The 19,020-nt window shown below is 40.1% G+C and overlaps 1 protein-coding gene across 1 annotated transcript; it reads left to right on the top strand.

Annotated features, from left to right (window-relative positions):
* Window positions 1-4,346: 4,346 nt before the first annotated feature.
* mpzl3 (myelin protein zero-like 3) lies at window positions 4,347-18,709 on the top strand. Its single transcript, XM_069676647.1, has 6 exons — window positions 4,347-4,533; window positions 6,753-6,919; window positions 14,652-14,865; window positions 15,924-16,080; window positions 18,154-18,223; window positions 18,472-18,709. The coding sequence occupies exons 1-6, from the start codon at window positions 4,440-4,442 to the stop codon at window positions 18,550-18,552; spliced, it is 783 nt and encodes a 260-aa protein (XP_069532748.1). The 5' UTR covers window positions 4,347-4,439; the 3' UTR covers window positions 18,553-18,709.
* Window positions 18,710-19,020: the final 311 nt, after the last annotated feature.

Raw genomic sequence — 19,020 nt, forward strand, 5'->3', positions numbered from 1 at the left:
TGCATTCCACACCTCAGGATGGGTTGTACCTGGCACAGATATGTGGAGGCGCAATAAATTCCTTCACACAAACTCACTTAGGTTCACACAAGGAAACGCATACAAACATGGGCTTGGCGCAATGGGCAGCAGACGGAGAAAACAAATCACCTCGCTGGTAGGTAGCTATACATAGTGAATGTCGCACTGTGACTTATAGTGATGGCTGCAGTTCTCCACTCGTCCCTACACACAAACACACACCCACATATGCACTCAAATGCTACAGTCAATCCATTCACTGTAAAGGTGGAGAGTCAGCTTTATTTGCCTTCGCGCTTCGTATAGAGTTGGGCCTGTAATGATTAATGGTGACATATTTATTTGCTGCAGCCCTGAGAAAAGTTTCTCTGTATGTGAAACCTTTAAAATACATCAGGTTGACTGTAATGTATCTGATGCAAGTTTTCATCAACTATTCAGTGCATGGAGCCCATTTAGATGCATGAAAAGACCAAGAGACTCTCACGTTTTTGGCTGAAGGATAATGGTTACAACAATTTAAATCACCTTTATTAGTCCCCTCCAGTGTTGACAACAGAAGAACAGGTCTCTTGTTGACCAGAGTCGCCAGTCAGAGCGGAGAAGCTTCATTGTGACTGGGGAAATTTCAGCTGAAACTGAGACCACACTACTGTACCTAGACAGAGAGCCCCTGTATTCACACAAAGACGTACCCAGGTGGGGGGCAGAAGACTTTATCTTCCAACGGATGATAGGGAGTCTCTATAAAACTCCGCCAGATTATATAATATAGTTAACACAATGCAACACCGTGGAACGTAGAAGTTGTGAATGCTCCCACGTAAGGCAAGTCCTGTAACATCTATTCAAAAAGACCAAGCGGCATCCCTGCGCCAGTGTGGGAACTGTTACATAATCTTGTTAACACATACAATACAAACTCTGTACTGTTGAATGGATGAAGGGAGGAGCAAGCCGACGCCTTACTCTCAACAACTTAATTTCATATCAGAGCGGGCATTCGCTTAGATTTGCAATGAAGTTAATTTTTTCAGGGAAAATAACTACAATCACAATGTACATGCAGGTAAGAGCATGAGCCAAAAATGAGATCTACACTGCTGTCCCTGTCTGTGAAGGAATTGCTGGATCTTCATCAAAAGGGAGTATGTAGGTAAGTAAGCAAGGAATTAATAAAACAAGTAGCCTTAGTAAGATAGAGTAAGTAAGAAAGTAAGATGAAGTAGGTAAGTAAGCTAAGTAAGTTGGGAAGTAACTAAATAGGTAAGTAAGCTAAGTAAGCTAGTAAGTAAGCAAGCTAGCAAGTAAGTAGGTAAGTAAGCTAAGTAAGTTGGGAAGTAACTAAGTACATAAGTAAGTAATGAAGGTAGGTAAGTAACTAAGTAAGCAAGGAATTAAGTAAGTAGGCAAACATGTTAGTAAGTAAGTAGGTAGGTGAGTAAGCACATTAGTAAGCAAGTATGCAAGCAAGCTAGCAAGTAAGTAGGCAAGTAAGCTAAGTAAGTTGGGAAGTAACTAAGTACATGAGTAAGTAAGTAAGTAGCCTGAGTAATTAAGTAGGAAGGTAAGTAAGTTGGTAAGTAACTAAGTAATCAAGGAAGTAAGCAAGCAAGTAAACATATAAGTAAGTAAGTAGGTAACTAAGTAAGCAAGCTAGCAAGTAAGTAGGTAAGTAAGTTTGTAAATTTGCTCTTCAAAATAAATGTAATAAGTTGCTGTACACAGCAAACAGTTCAATCAGTAAATGATAAAAGAAAACAACATGAAAGTGAGGTTTTTAATAGTTTCTTAAAACTGTTTATTGATTTTACGCTTTTTAACAGGTAAATGTTAAAAGTTAACAGTGATAAAACAATGACAACATTTCAGTGAAATGTCATCTTTCTTGAAACTGAATCTTACTGTCCTGGCCATTTCATACAGGATGACATATTCATGGTCTGTAGTAAATAAGAGGTTAGTAATACAATGATTCATAGAGTAATTTCTATTTATTGTAGGACAAGCCTTCTTTTTACTGTTCCTTACTGGAAAGCCTGTTGGCATGGCTGCCTATTCATTCTAATCAAGTAAGGGTCTAATGTTTATCTTAGACCAGGAGTAAGCTTTTTCCTCACAGTCAATAAATCTGCATTGAATAAGCTTTCTTTTGAGCACACAGGTGTTTTTTGTTCAGTCATGCCTTAAAAAACTCCAAATAATTTATCCAGTTAAGTAGGTTATTCTGTCAAACACTGATTCAGATATTAGCATACAGCATATACAGTGTATTTGCTAGACAAAGGCCCAGAGTAATAGAGAATGCTGCTCCCATTTGACATCCTCTGATGTGTCATGAAATGAAATGAGGTTATGCAACAGGACTCCAGCAACTCTGTTGTCACAGTGGAGGAAACGCTCCTGGCACACCAGATGGATGTCAGGATGTAACTGACAATCCAGACCCAATAAAGACATAAATAAACTTCAAACAGACTCTGTATCAACATGAAGCGGAGAGATAAAGCATTACACCAGAGGTAGGCTAGAAAAACAAACACCTTCTCCCATTAGAGACAATTACAACAGTTGAGACAGGAGATTGGGGACAGGGATAGTGGAGTAATATGCCTAGAAATAGCAGGGGAGTCCCATAAGAGCATCCCTGGTTTTATACAGAAGCTGGCTGGGGAGATAAGGGAAGTGCTGGGCCCCAGGCCTGCACGCAGAAAGGTCACAAGAGGGGATGGGGATGTGCAAAGGGAATGTATTATATATTTAATAAGGTTTTATTTCAGCTCCACAGCCCATGCCTGTTTTAAAGTTGCGTGTGGACAAGAGTCTCACGCTCATGCTGCCGTGCTCATTATGAACATCATTATGCAGAAGTTTCGCTGCAGAACTAAATCACTTCTCACAATCTAGTCCACATGCAATGAAGCATTGCCTCTTTTTTTTTTTAAAGAAACCACTCTAATACTACACATAGCACAAATAAAACAGCAATTTAAAAAAGAAAACATCAACATTATAATCAGTTAAAATGCTAAAAACAATACATTGTACTAGAGTTTAGGAAGGACATGTTTTGTCAAAGGGGGAGCCAGATGGAACAGACTGAAACTGTAGATGTAAAGGATGGGAACAATCAGACAGGAGGGACTATTTTTTCATAAAGATCCTGCAGTTTCCTGTGCACTTATTTTGCTGTAGAAAGAAGCCCACTTATTGAGCAGCTCCATTATTTTTATTTGACCTTGACTACCAGATAAAAGTAAGTACAGACTTAATAATCATTGTCATCTGGTACATGTCAGACTGGAACTTAGTTTCCTTAAAAAAATGGTAGTGGCATTTCTACACTGCAAAACAGCCCAACTAGAAATAAGCCACAAATATACTTTCAAATATAGTCGAATTGTCTTATATCAAATCTGCCAGTGGAGTAAGCCAATTTTGCTAGGCTAAAACTAGCATAAAAGTCTAGCCACAAAAAGGACTGTAATGGGCCTAAAAACTAGACAAAAATGCCCAGATTTAAGGAAATTATGTTTATTACAGACAATGAAAACTCTATTATTTAACTTACTTAAAATGAGAATATTGGTCTCTTAATTGAACTGACTTTAAGAATGTACATCTTAATTAGGGGGGAATAAAGGCTTACAATAAGGATCAATTTCTTTAAACAACATAATAAAAATAATTTGTCTTGAGAGGCATTCTTTTTTTATTATTATTAAAACAAGACTGAAAATTATTTGAGAACATTGAGTCCATCATTCAGGACAAGGCCACCTTCTCCAGTCACACAGACCATTCAATCATTAACAGATTGTACAAAATAGATTAACAAACTTTTAATGGTGTCATTTCACAATATTCTTAAATCGAGAAGTTGTGCAAGTGGTCTCGTTCTTAAAACAAAGAAATCAATCTTGTTCCTCTGCTGGGATATTATGCAAACATTTGTGGCTTGTTATTGGTTAAGTACATTTTCTTAAAATCAGATACATGTTCTAATGCCAAACATGCTTGACAAGATAATTTGTCTTTTTAGACAAAAAAAATAAGACTAATTTCCGAGAAACAATGTTTACTTTCTTGATATTCCTTTTTTACAGGCTACTGGTAGAGTGGAAACAAAGCTGTTTTACACTTTACACACAGTTCTGTGTTACGAACTCCATAGTTAGAAGGTGCATCATAACTTTTTTGTAGTGTGTCACTTCCTTCTCTTCTTTATTTAAGCTTACAGTGATGTGTTATTTTACTCCCACAGCGCCACTTCCTGATACACCTGTTTGGCAGGTAGAATATCTGCCCACAGTGTGCAGCCCGGAACGGAGGAACTGAGTCATGAAAAACTAGACTATGGACGGAATTTCACCAAAGCTTTGACGCAACTAGAACTTTTTTTTTTTATCGTCATACGAATGAACCCGTTTTCACATATTAAAATGCGTCGACCGTGCCAAAGGAGTACCGCTCTGAATGTCGTTTTGCTGCTGTATTTGGTGGGCTTTTTCGGTGAGTAAACAGGACAGGGCTGCGCTTTCGTGTTTCTCTTTCAACTCAAGTTACGTTTAGCCTAACGCTCGTACTGCTTTAAGAAGCCGGGCTATTTTTCGATTAAAATGCTTAAGTTTTGTGTTTAGCCTATTTCCTGTACAGTTAGCTCAGTTTTAAAAGTCCACGTTTCATTTAGCTACCTCATACACAAGTGTAAGGAGACAGGCCTGCTTGAACAAAGTAAGACAGAGCTCCGTACACATAGCCTAAATGATAAGTCTGCCCATTTTTTTTAATTTTTAGACTAGAACTTCCCCTAGTTAAGGTCTCATAGTAGCTCATAGCAAAAAATATGTGGATTTTAGATGGACTATTGGGTCTTAAGGGAAATATAGAGTTCTAATGACATACACTCTACAGTAGAAATGAACCCCACCTTGGGCCCATTTATATTCCTCAATGTAATATTTAATTTAGTGGGAAAAGGTAAAAATAGCCTGCATAAGTTAACTAGCTGCCCCTGGATAGGAACAGTCCATAATAGTGACAGGCCAGTGTAGAAACCAGGCATGAATTAGTATGTAGTGAGTTAACAGCAGTCTTTTTGCCAAGTACACTACAAACATGGCTCTGAGCTGTGGGCAGATGTTTGCTTTTCTCCGAAAGCATCTGACCTGTTATTGAGGAAATGAAAACGCAAGATGCATATAGCCATGGCTACTGTGTATCCCTGATTCCGTCAGAACACAGGCAACATGAAAATGTTGGAGCGGATTAGTATAATTATGGTTTGCCTAGCTCTATTTTGAGAGCTATGAAAGAGTCCAACAGGATATTCTTGTGCTAAGTTTCTCCTGCCAGGGTCAGATCAGGACAGCTAGGAAACTATGACAATATTGAATTGTCTTTCCTCTGACTTTTTGGACATAATGTCCAGACATCTTGTAGAAACTGGATGACATTAGGACCACTGATGAGCTGCCAGTTTTTCTGTCCCGCCACTAATTTCTGTATTGATACTATCATGTCTTCAAGTTCAAGAGAGGGTTCAGCTTCCAAGGCTCCTCTGCTTGATTTCCTGAAGCGATAGCTTTGTCTTTGTTGTCGACTTGCACACCCCGGGGGTCTCTGTAGATGAATCGTTGGATCGGATTCGGCTATATCTCTTCCACTATTTTGGGTTAGATAAACTTTGTTCTTATCAGGGCTTTTTGGGGTCTGTCTGAGATCGGATGGATGAACCTGCTACATGCCCCGGCTCTGTCCTTTTTTGCTTTGACATGAAGGACCGTTTCATTCATGAAAAACTTTAATTGGATGGATTGCTGTGAAATTTGCTGCTTGGATCTCTGGTGTCAATTAGTGTGCAACCTCATTTTAAGCCAGCACAATTGCAGAAGAAGGAATGAAAAGCGAGGGAAATCTGGAAGGAGGTTTTATTTTGAAGACATGCAGCAAATAGGTAGTGTTTAAATTGTGCGTAACAGTTGTGCCTATTACAGCTAAAATGCTAACTTCAATATTTGTTGATTTATCGCATGTCATTCCAGTATGGCAGTATTGAACTGTTATGGCACATCACAGATTTTCCTCATCAGTTATGTAGGATAGCTGCCGAACTAGCAGACACTCACCCCACCCTTTGAATGAGAGAAATTATCTCTTTGTATGTTTGTAGGATGCGGACATTGTCCAAGACAGCAGTGTCTTTGCGTTTCTTTGCCCCCACACCTCCCTAGAGTCACTATGGAGTCAACTGGACCTGACATTTATTAATAAAACGACATATTAATGACTCATTGTTTCTAAATGTTTGAAAGGTTCTCTGTCAGAAAAAGCTGTCAGTATGCAGCTCTTGTTCGTGGCTGCAGTCGAGCAAGCTCCCAGGTATCGTTTGTTGCAGACACTGCTCTGACAGGCCTCCCTCAGCATTCTGAGTGAAGCGATAACAATGAAAGAACATCTACAGACACAGGGACATAGCTTTGCATGTAGTGAAAGTCCCCTGACAGACAGATGTGTAGCAAGCCCGTCAAATACCTCCAGAGAGGCTGGTGAGAAACTTGTATCAGTATGTCTCTCACTTCAGTGTCTCCCTGAAGGAATTTGCTGTACTGGCACTTTGATGCCACCACAATATGGGCACATATAGAGAATATCAGTTTTTTTTATTCAGTATTCTGCTTACAGTAAGTGAGTAAACTGTCACTAACAACATGCCCCCTTTTCTTCTGCAGCCCCTTCCCTAGTTTCCTGCATCACAGTGAGGACCCCAGCAGAGCTCCATGCATCCAAAGGGGATACCGTCACATTGTCCTGCACTTTCACCTCCACCAGTAGGCCGACCAGTAAAATGACTGTCGACTGGTCTTACAGGCCCCAGAGCGGAGGACCCCCACAGACAGTGAGTATATGTTTAACAAAATACTATGAGATAAAGACTGTCTAAGAGACTATGTTGTTACAATAAACATGGATGTTTCAGTTGAAGCCACTTTGGATTCAATATATTTCTATACATTTTAAAAGGCCAATTTACAAGAGAATCAATAAACTGAACTGTGTAGTGTAACAGCTTAATGTTAATGCTGTGAACATTGCCAGTTAATTATGTCAGTCTAGATTAAGAAGGCCCGAACTACTTGATTTTACTATTAGAGGAACTAACTAATGAACTCTATGATATGCTGATTAGAAGTGAAGTATGGGTGTTTAATAAGGTTTAATTTTCAGATGAATGGGTTTCAGTCTTTTGTGTTTCGCTACAGGATGTTTCTGTGACTGCAAAAATGATTTAAAAAAACTGCTGCCAGCCTGTAAAATGTGAATATTTGCCTATTTTCTTACCACACTTCAAATTAAATCTGAATATTTTGGGGTCATGGACTGTTGGCGGAACCATATATTAATTTTGAAGAAGTAATCTTTTGCTTTGGGAAATGGTACACTGTGTTCTTCCACCCCTTCGCCCAGTTGTGATTATTATTCTTCATATCTGTCACACAGTCAAAGCATGAACATAATCTATGTATGCGTACATGCAGTACATATTTATATACATGCATTGATTGGAGCCTATACCAGCTGTCATTGGCGAAAGGTGTGATACACCCCAGACTGATCACCAGTCAGTCACAGGGCAGACAGCTCACATGTGTCTTTGGACTGTGGGAGGATATACAGTAAAGTTCTTATATATACAGTATATCGAATAATACATAGATATACAGTACATATACAGGAAAAAAAAAAAGAAAAGCATTTGCAATTTATTTGAGTAAATATAATAATCATTGAAAACTGACCAAGCAAGCTTATTTACAAATACTAAGAAAACTTTCGATGGCGTACAGTTTGTCAAAACGTAATTAAAGGAGCATTTCGCCCCTGGAAGAAGCCACTGTCAGTCAAAGCTAGATCGATAGAAGCAATAATATTTGAAATTCGCCCCATAGCTGTGGAAAAGTTGTACAAACAGCTCGCAGTTTCGCTCATTCTACATTCCTATAACACCCAGCGTGCATTGCGCCCATCCCTCTGAAAGCAACTTTTTCCAGTCAAGGACATTGATCGCTGCAGGCAATGGCTCAGAGCGGTACAGAATCCGAAATACAAAGAGAACATACCGGTGGATTGTCTAAAAAAATCTTCAGGTCTGCAGTCTACAATGAGACATGACATCGGAGGCGGGCGTCCTAGATTGTAGAAATGTAGTTTAGCAAGCTCCCTGGCATCTGCCAGATGATGTGTTTTACATAGTCTGGCGGAGGTTTTCCAGGGCTCATTGGAGAAGTGACCTCCAAAGGCACAGAGTCAGAGCATTTTTTTCCTATCATAATGGCATTAGCTCCCCATAATAGCATGACAGGACTGAGGTTGAAAATTGGCAAACTGATCCTTTAAGTACCACTTTCTTCTGAAGACTAGACTTGGCATGAACAGTAGTGTTTGTTTTCCTTCCTCACATGCACTAGTCTGGGCTATTTGGATTATGTAACTTTTATGGAGTGATAAAGACTGTCATCAAAGCTGTTTAATTTTTAACTTAAGCGGTTGAACAAAAAAAAGAATTTTTTTTATTGAGTTAATATATAATTGTTTCAAGATCAAGAAACAAATCTGCAGTTTGTTTGTTTAACAATTACAACAGTAATAAATAAGACATGATATATTATGTCTAAGTCTTTCCCATTTCATTGTAGAGACATGTGACATCCATTGCTGACTCTGTACGCACATGGCATGTTTGAATATCGAGTTGGTTTATTTGCATTCTAGCCTTGTCATGATTTCTGAATCTGCATGCACACCTGCATCCTGAAGGGTAGATTCAGTTTTGATATAAATACCAGAGAGTGTGATTTATCATTATCACTGCTGAGCTAATGTCCAGATTTTTCCCTCTTACATTCCAGCCAAGCTTTTCTGTCTTTAAGAATCCTCCCCAGGAAACCCGGCTGGTCAGCTCCCATAATACCCCTTCCTATGTTTGTGGATTTTGTGGTCTTGTTCGAAATGCATCAGATGTCTCTCTCAACCCATAACTGCACTCACTCCTCTAACCCCCGCACGCTCGGGGCTCAGCTTCACTGACCAACCCACTAAAACTCCACCACATAATTTAAGCAGTTCCATTTGTACCATTTTGTTTGAAGATAGCCTTCCAGTGTGGTTCTGTGTAATTCCATTTGGACCTTGAGAATCCATAGTGTGGTAGCTGCAACCCTATATGCCACTCATTTCCTATAGGAGCACTCAGAGTTAAGTGGAGGCTAATGTTTTGTGGCTCCGCTGATATGGAGTGCTGTTGGTTTAGTCATTAAGATGCAGTTGTCTGGTTTCAAAGTATGTAAGAGGGGGAGGAGGAGAACTTGGACATCCTGTGAGGGTGTAGGTGTGTGTATGCACGTGTGTGTCGGTCAGCAGAAAGCGTGGGATTATCACACAGCTGGGCAGGTACTAGGTGTGCCAGCTGCTACAAATAGCACACCAGTGCCAGCCAGACTAGTTTGTTCTCTAATGTGTGGCACTTTCCTGATACGGCCCGTAGATGGAACTAAGTCTTGAATTTCTAATTTTATTTTCTAAGCCCTTCATTTACTTTCAATCCAATTTCATTAGCGTTTTGGCTGCTTTATTGGCCTGTGTGTCCCCGGCCGTATATCACACCGGGAGAGACCATGAATAAGCATGTGAAAAGCTCCATCAGAAAATATCATTTTGCAGCCAAAGCTTTAGTGTCAGTCTGAATTGCCGCAGTGCTTCAGTGGCTTGCATAATTACCTCGGTCCTGATGAGAATTAATTTTGTAGATTGGAGACGAGAGGCTGAATGTTCAATCAAATATCAGTGGGAGTCGATGGTAATTGGAGGATTTGGCAATTGAATTTTGCTGAATAATGCTAAAAATAAATCTATTATGTTTTTAAGTTTGCCAAGTCACTGAAAGCTTTTGTCCAAATGATCAAATGGATTTATAGGACATGTGGCCGCAGTTCAAAACAGTCATTCTTTGAAGTGGTGCAGCTTTTCTTTTTTTTTTTATGAGTTTAAAGGGGTCATTGTGTCTGATGTTTGTTTCCAGACTGGGCAGACTGTCATGCTGAGCGCTGTCAAGTCCTCACATAATCAGCCATTGGTTTAATAACATTCCAGGGAGAGGACCAGGTTTATATCTGCCAGTCTCTCATAAAACGCAGCTGATAGACTCACTGTTGTAAAACCATAAAAGTGAATCAGTGTCTGTGATTGTTTATGTGATTCTGTTTAAGTTTATTGAGAGGCCACGCAGTTATCCATGTTAACATTGCTCACAGTGTGTGCCTAAGCAGTAGATACGCTGTTTTCACACATACCGTACATTTTTGCATGATCTTGATGGACCTGACACACATTTCAGTTTTGGAAAAGCAAGTTTTCCCACCTCCACCTGCACATACAGCTTTGATTTGCAAACACAGCCTGCATATTTCCGTTCACATTTTAACATACAACATACAGTATATAAAATGCATCTTTACACAAACTGTTGTTTCATTTATTTTATTTTCAAAGTGCATATTTTTCCCATTTTGCAAACTTATTTTAATCACAAATTATAGCTTGTTTTCTTTTCAACTGTTATGGTATTTCTTTGGTTAATTAATTAAATTAAATTTAGACTTTAAGCTCCTGTGAGGAACTTTTGGGTTGTGTAGATTTTGGCGACCCCTGTGGACAAAGTGGTACCTCTTATCTCTTTGTTGGTCTTGGCTTGTACATGTGTAAGTTGTGTTTTTTAACCAAAAATCTCACCCAGCTTTCTTTTAACATTCAAACAAAACACTCACTCTGAATCTTTGCCGTGGAAAATATAGAAAAAAGTCTTATTGGCAGCTATAAGTTAACTGCCTCGTCTGACACCTACCCCACGGCAGTGGTTACAGACATTAAAGGTAACTATAAAGATATAATCAGTCTTGTCACTGATGGACTGGTTTGCTTTTGTGGCTCATATAGAGGCAGCATTATTAATTTCAGTCAGCTAAAAACTCCTAACAGCAGCTTAAAGATTTTATTTTGTTTCACAGCCCGGCTCTGAAGACAAAAACGGGAGACACACAGGTATACTAATTAACAAAGTAATTTATTTACAACAAAAATAGTCAATACCAACAAAAACAACTAGATATGAATAATCTGTGAAGTCAGTTGTGTATGGCGAGGATGAGTATAAATGCAATGCAAACAAAGAGCAACGCAGAGGTGTGTGGTGAGAGGAGGTCTGACCAAGACTGGCTGCTGCTCTGGCTTAAATGCACGAGGCACACCGGGCCATGATCCTGATTAGCCTGCCACCAGGTCTGCAGCCCTGGGGCCTGTACTGCGAGGCTTGTTCAACATGCCCAAGGTGCCTTTTCACTTAACCTAATAAACTGTACCCGCGCTACGTCGTCAGATGACGCTGGTTATCAACTCGATAAGTCAACCCAGGGTTTCTATGACCGCGTTCAAATTAAAGGTGCATTGTTTGGAGCAAATGACCAATCTAAACATGGGCAAGTCTGCCGTCAGCTGATCGACATATTTCACAAACTCAGAGTAAACTACAATTTTCGAAAGATGTGAAGAAATTACACATAATCCATACTATAGATATAATATTATCATTGCTCCATTATTAGAGCACGATATATTTATTATAACACTGGTGCGTAACATTAGCACAGATGTATTTTGTTGCATTAATGACAGATTTAGACCTTAAGCTCTCGGGCCAGCCGTATCAAACTTTGGAGCAAATAAACATAAATATAAAACAACATTTTGAAGCAGTACGAATGCTTACTTTCATATCTTATAACTACAAAAGTACTTCAGGCTTCATTGTTTTTGTCAGTCTCTGTTGTAGATGTAAGCGGAAGTGTTTCACCGCTCTCTCTCCCTCCTCCCTCTCACGATCTAAAGCTCCTAAATCAAGATGACTGATTGGTCAGTGGGTGGTGTTTAGTTCAGGTTGACCTCTAATCTCCAACATAACCTGTTTGCAAAAGAAAACAAGTCAACAAAATGTGCCCTTTACAAGCAAAATAACACATCCACAAGTGTCCTTTCCACAGTTCCAAAAGTTTGCACAGTTCCCAGAAATTCAACAGAAAATGCCTCTTTCTCAGTTAATTTCCTAAGGGTTACTCCACCACACAAGCAGTTCTGTTTAGTTTATAATTTCCACGAGTGAGCCCTCCTGTCTACTCACAACTCTTTGGCAACAAAATGGAAATCATTTATAACCTGCACATGTTTGCAGGGGACTTAAAATAGGGCAAAGAAGAATTGATTGACTGAACTTTTAACAGCCGATCTTGAAGGGGGATTCAACAGAGGCAATGACTTGACATATTTATATGTCATCTCGTTTTGATGGTAAAATACTGAAAATATTTTCAGTATAGGAAAAAGATTTCAGAGACCCATAAAAATACTTTTTAAAATGTGGATTATATCATGAAGAGGCTGTGCTTTTCTGTTTGTTCCAAAGTACTCTGTATGATTATATAAGCCAGTTCCTCGGTTGAAGAGCTGTTGTCATAATGCGTCACTGCAATTGGCTCTTTGGGTCTGACAGAAAAGGAGCTGCATGAATTGGCTGAAATCAAAAACATGCATGCCGTTTTAGAAGAAATCAATAACTCCCTTCTGCTGTGCTCTGAGGGTGCAGATAAAGGCCAAGCAGCTCTGATCTTATCTTGCAAATAATCTAAAAGCCTCTTGATGTCTTAATGTTCCTTATCCGACTCAAGCAGCTCAGTGCAAGATGTAGTTTGGAAGAGTAATGGCCGGGCAATTTTCTGATTTGATTTCTTTTCTGGTCCAGTTAAAAGTTGGATCCGTTTGAACCATTCACGTTTGTTTATTTCAGCTAATTCTGCAAATTATATTGAAGAAAATCAGCTGAAATTGGTTCATTCATGCCAAAGCGTACATAGATTGAATCTAACTGAACTCGATTACAGTTCTGCTTTGAATGCTTCATTTGCTTGTCTTTCCCTTTCTTCTGTCAGCTGTCATAATAAGAAATGGTAAATGGACTGCTCTATAGCACTTTTCTTGCTTTCAAAGCACTTTTACACTACATGTCACATTAACCCTTTCACGCTCTGAAGGCAAAGGCTACTGTGCCAATATCCAATCAGGATCTGTGCTCATTCATACACCAAAGGGAACAGCTTGGGGTTCAGTGTCTTGCCCAAGCAGAGCAGCTGTGGCACAAGGTTACAATCGGCGTTCAGACCCACGTTGAATGACTCTGCAGTAGACCTGGGTTCACCTCGGCTCGATCAGCAATGATGGAAACAAAAAACCCTGGGTCGACACTCTAATCTCCGCCCCCTTTCCAGTGCATTGAAGTTCCAGCCGCTGTCGCGTAAAAACAGAAGAACAACATACAACAGCTTATTTATTCTTTGTTTCATACAAGATGCAGCAACACTGGCAAGACAGCTTCTTCTGATCCGAGGGGAAGCGGGTCGTCCCGGGTCTGAAAAACCCAACATGCTAATTGTGGCGGTACCCGTGGTAGAGTCATCTCTCAATCTGAAGGTTGGGGGTTCGATCCCTGACTGCTACAGTCACATGTTGACGTGTCCCTGGGCAAGACGCTGAACCCCAAATTGCGAGCCTTCAGTGTATGAATGTGCATAGATCCTGATTGGACATGGGCACTTAGGCCTTTTCCATGTGTGTATGAATGTGTGTGAATGGGTGAATGTGACATGCAGTATAAAAGCGCTTTACAGTAGTACAAGTAGTCGGAAGACTAGATAAGCGCTATATAAGTACAGCCCATTTACCATTTACCGAGGACACTTTGACTTTTTGATTGAAAGACAACCAACTCTACCACAGAGCCACCGCTGCCCCAAGTAGATGCCTTAGAAAGCTGTATAAGAAGTGAAGAAATGTAGCACACAAACAGTGACTCATAGAGAAGATACAAGCACATACATTCATAATCAACCCCTCTGCCTGTCCTCAAGTTTTCCTATTTGTATTTTAATAATGTAACCTTCCGACTTCTTCCTCCGTTTCTTTAAGTCCGTGGTCACTGATGACTAACCAAAGCGTCATGAAACTTATTAAAACACAAGCTCTACTCTCTTAGTTTACTCTGTGAAAGACATTACATTTGCACATTTTCGTCCCCCTTTCTCCACCTACACACAAAAAACTTGGACTCTGGATGTCATATTTTGGCGAGTTCTGGGTCAGCATGTGGGAGTTATGACGCTGATATTGAAAACAAACTTACGAGGAAAATCTTAAACTTACAGTAAAAAGAAAATCTGTTCTTGAGACACCTGTAGTTCACATTTTCTGATGAACGCATGTGGATTTCTTTGCCGTGTGCTCGATGAGATTCATATTTCTTCATTAGAAAAGGCGGCCCTCTTTACTCTGCCTCCGACAATATTGCTGAAAGAAAATGTCCCACCGCCATCTGTCCCACCACCTGTTGCTCCAGACACTTTCACTTACAAAGAAAAACGATACATTACATTTAGGAGAGATGTTTTCTATTATGTGCTCTCTGAATAAGGGAACTCATCATCCAGTCACAGTTGTAGGTGTTACTAACTTTTCCTACCTTCTCCCTCCAGTTTTTCCACTTCGCTTCGCGGGCGTTCCCCCCCCTTGACGGTCAGTTTATGGGTCGTATCCGGTGGCAGGGGAGTCCGGCGCGCGGGGAAGCCTCCATCTCTCTGATCAACGCCACATTAAAAGACAATGGGACTTACACATGCTCAGTCAGAAACCCTCCTGATGTGCACGGGTCGCCGAATTCACACAGTGTGCTCACTGTCACACCCAAAGGTAAGATGGTGCCCATTTCTTTACTTGCTGTCAAAATTCTTTATTTGCATATACCTTTAACCATATGCATCGCTTTAACGGTAAATAGAGTAGTCTAATTTGGTCTTTGAGGACACCATCCTGATCTATTTGTCCTGATTTCATCCCCTGTGTCAGAATTTGGCTTTTCTCACAAGAAAGACAAGACTGAGATGGATAGGTTTAGTATTAAAGTGGCAGCCACGTGTTTTTAAGATAGCAGCCTAATCCAAACATTTATGCACTTAAAGCTTCTGTGAGGAACTTTATGTCGATTTGGGCGCCCCCTGTGGATCTTTGCTGACCCTGCAAATCTGTTAAATCATAAGAAAAAAAATCCATTATAAAATAAGACAAGCCATTTAACTAAAAAGCTGACTCCTGACTAAGCAGGGCCAGCCCAAAGCAGCCCAAAGCTGCATGGAGCCCTAAGCAGAATTAGTATCAGAGGTTTGGTTAGACCTGCTCTCATGAGATAACATCTGTTAGGATCTGGTGCAGTATAAATAAATTGATTGCTTTTTTGATTATAAATGTTTATAGTAGATAATACTTGGAGTGAAGGTACGATAAACGACAAATATTTGATTTTCAGAGGGCGATGCAGCGGCATAAGAGGGCGAGGCTGGCTGCCGCTGTTTTAAGCGCCGCCAGCTCTTTGCTGCTGATGTCAGAGTCGGGCTCTGTCGCCACCCATTTAAAAAGAAAAAAGCACACACATTACTAGGTGGCTTTCTTAAAGCTTTTTTACTGTATGTAGGAAAATATGTGAGTCAGAGTGTGCTCATTGATATTGATTAGAGGACTCTAGATTTAGCCCTGAAAGGTTAAGAGCAAATCAAAAAGAGTAGATGGTTTGTTGAGTCATTCCCAACCAAAGAAATGTACATCAGCAGTGAGATGTTTCAACATAGTAATATCATAGTTTTCACACACATTTTAGTGTGCGGTACCTCATTGATCTTTCTTGTGTCACCTGCACCTGTGGTCATAAGCAGCTTGTTAATGTATGTCTAATGACCTCACATCTTCTTCCCCAGCGCCCAGCGTTCGCTTCTCCGACGTTGCGGTCCTCCTCGCTTTCATCCTCCTCCCCTCGGCTATCATCACCCTCATTCTGATTGGCCGGATGCTCTGTCCCAAGAAACATCGCAGCCAATCAAAGGCCTACAGAGCATCCATAGAGGTCACGGAGGGGTGAGTGGATTTATTCTACCAGTCGCTGCTGGGGGTCTCCTGGGGGTAATGATGCCGGCTCTGATGGTTGTAAATGTGCTTCCAGATTGCTAATTTGATGAAGGTTAAACAAGAATTTGAGTTAAAGATTGAATTTGCTTGTTGTAGAAAGGTGCTACGGAGACCGGAGCTAAAGTCTGTAATTAGCAGGTCTACAGGCTGGTTCATAGTGTTGCAGTTTAACTCCCTGTGGCGTGAGTCACACAGGAGCTGGTATTTGCTCTTGTGACTGATGTTGTACAGGAATATGAATGAGAAACAAGCCAGTGCTACTCTGTAATACATGTTTAACAGCTTTCATAAAGTACACTGACTAGAATAAACACTGAGCAGCAGCTCAAGTACGTTTTGGGCCCATTATTTTTGTCTTTTAATTATTTAAACAGAACATTCATCATTGTTTGTGTTGAAAATGCTGTAGCTACATTAATTATTACTCATTTGTTGTTCTCTTTCTGTTTCTCTTTCACGTTGCCCTTACCTCAAGTGTATTTTACAGCCCACAACAGAACACATATTACACATTTTGATGATTCATATAATTCCTTATGTCCTTTTCTGTTTTTTTGTCATTGTACCCAGAGCCATGTAGGGCTAACAGCAGGAAAGACTGTAAACTTTACAAACCAAGTCTCAAATTGACCCTTCAGTATTAATTATTTATAAGCTGTTTAACGGCTCAGAGCCATTCTACCTGCTACTGCTACTTTTTATGCTAGGATTCATTTTGGTTTTTCACTGGGAGCACAATTATCCACCAAGGGTTTTTCTTCTCAAATACAAATAAGCCCTGTAATTTAAAACCAGTAAGAAAAGAAATGAAGGGGCGCTTGTTTAGCTCAGTTGGTAAAGCAGGCCCTCTGCCCCGTGTACAGAGGCTACAGTCCTTGATGCACTGATCGCAGGCTCGACACCGGTCTGCCAATCATTTGGTGCATGTCACCCTCCACTCTTTACTCCCCACATTTCCTGTCTCTCTTTAGCTATCCTATCTAATTGAGAAAAAGAAAAAATGTTTAAAAAAATTAATGAATTAATAAACAGTTTCATGTTAAATATCTGTGTTTCTCTGATGCTCTTTGGCTGGGCTTCTTTAGCTGTGAGCTGAGTTGCCTCTTACTTTAGCTGCTGGAAATATTTTAACATCCAGACAACAGCTAGCGCTTTTGAAAAACTCTGATAAATGTGCTTCTTATTGGTTAAACATGAGACTCATGTAGGCTTATAGGACTTTGGTTTCGTGCTGAACTGAAAAATGGAACAAATAGATACCTTGTATGGGAGACACAAATCTCTTTCCAATAACAAGATTCAGAGTCAGGTAAAGTCCCACTAAATAATAATATGAATAATAATATGAATAATTTGAATCGTAGTTTATAAGTGGGCAGTTAGACATGACCCTGCAAAGGGTTTTTGTGCATTTCCAGTCTTTTTACTAAGCTAGGCTAACTGGCTGCTGGCTGCTGACTTCATGTGGGCAGACATATACATCTTCTTGTCTAACTCCAAGCAAGAACATGAATACATTTTTTTTTTCCTAAGTGCTGAACTGTTCTTTAAAGAGGGGGTATGATGCTGTTTCACATTTTAAGACATGTATGGAAAATTGTTCAATGTTGGATGTCCATACTAAACGTGGGTGAAGTGTCAAATCTGTAGGTAAAAGTATGTTATCCATTTGTGACATTACAAAGTGCAGCCTCAGCAAGCTTCGAAGAGCTGGCCAATCAGAAGGAATTGGGCTTGTAGGGGCGGGGTTCCTTAAAGGGACTGACTGAGTCCTTTATGAGGGCCTGCACAGAGCACCAGTGTGAACAAAATTAGGTTTTTTTTACTTTAAAACCCCCTTTGTTCAGGTATTGTTTCAGTGTAAATCAATACAACTAAAAACTGATGAGCCATAGTATGATGTGTGTGTTTTATACTGTCTATACATACAGTGAAAGAATGCTAGAGGTGGGCTTAAATGGCAATTGTGAGTGTGATTATCGTCATTACTAACCATCTAACTGTCCATTCTGCATTCACCAGAGAGGAGTACAGCAGCCACCCACCGGGGGCCAAAGTAAAGAAGACCACATGCTGTGACCTATATCTCATGGTACAGTACAGACAGTTTCATTAAACCACACTTTCTTCCGACCCATAAATAACTTAATGAGACGTGTCTGCCAGATACGTTTCACGTTTAATTTTACATGCCCTCTATGGCCGACAACAGGACTTGAGGGTTTATAAAATATTGATTTTTCCTATGAATGTTGTTTTGTGTCTGGGTCTTTATGTGTGTGAGTGTGTCTGTCTGTTTTGGAGCTTCAACTGACTGTCTGGTTTTTCTGGTCTGCCCAGGACTCAGAGGATGATGACGGTTACTACAACCTAAAAAAGAGGCCCCCTGTGGATGAAGGCTACGCTGAGTCTCAGTGCTAGAGAACCCTGCTGGTTGGAAGATGTAACTGCAGCACGAAGACCTACTGGTGCTTTAAATAAGGGAGGTACTGGATAGAAATAATGCTCATTCATGTCTTCCTTGCTACAGTCAACCAAGTACCCAGTCACTTTGGTGACGTTTACTTTTTGTGGGGGAAAAAAACTTCCAATTTATACAATAAAATTCCCCAAGTCTTCCTAAGAGCAAAACCACAGTTTTTTGTAACAGTGAGCTGTGAGGAAGCATAGCTCTTAGTATCTAAATTATGGAGCTTGATGAGATATGAGTAGTCTATTCTGTCTGTACAGGTAAGAAGCTGGTCATATCTTGTCCGACACTGCACATGCAATCACAAACACACAGACGAGCACTATGTTTATATTTATATCTCGATGATTTATATGCGCCACTTTCTTATTGTGAAGGAGATTTTTTTTTCTAATTTATTGTCTGTTTCAGAGCGGCTG

This window comes from Semicossyphus pulcher, unplaced genomic scaffold (genome assembly GCF_022749685.1).
Source record: "Semicossyphus pulcher isolate SPU_LCO1_2020_fin unplaced genomic scaffold, fSemPul1.0.p SCAF_26, whole genome shotgun sequence".
Lineage (NCBI taxonomy): Eukaryota > Metazoa > Chordata > Actinopteri > Labriformes > Labridae > Semicossyphus > Semicossyphus pulcher.

Coding starts and splice junctions, on each gene's coding strand:
- mpzl3 (XM_069676647.1), top strand. CDS start 4,440: ATGAACCCGTTTTCACATATTAAAATGCGTCGACCGTGCCAAAGGAGT. Junction 4,534..6,752: donor GTATTTGGTGGGCTTTTTCG/GTGAGTAAACAG, acceptor TTTCTTCTGCAG/CCCCTTCCCTAGTTTCCTGC. Junction 14,866..15,923: donor GCTCACTGTCACACCCAAAG/GTAAGATGGTGC, acceptor CTTCTTCCCCAG/CGCCCAGCGTTCGCTTCTCC.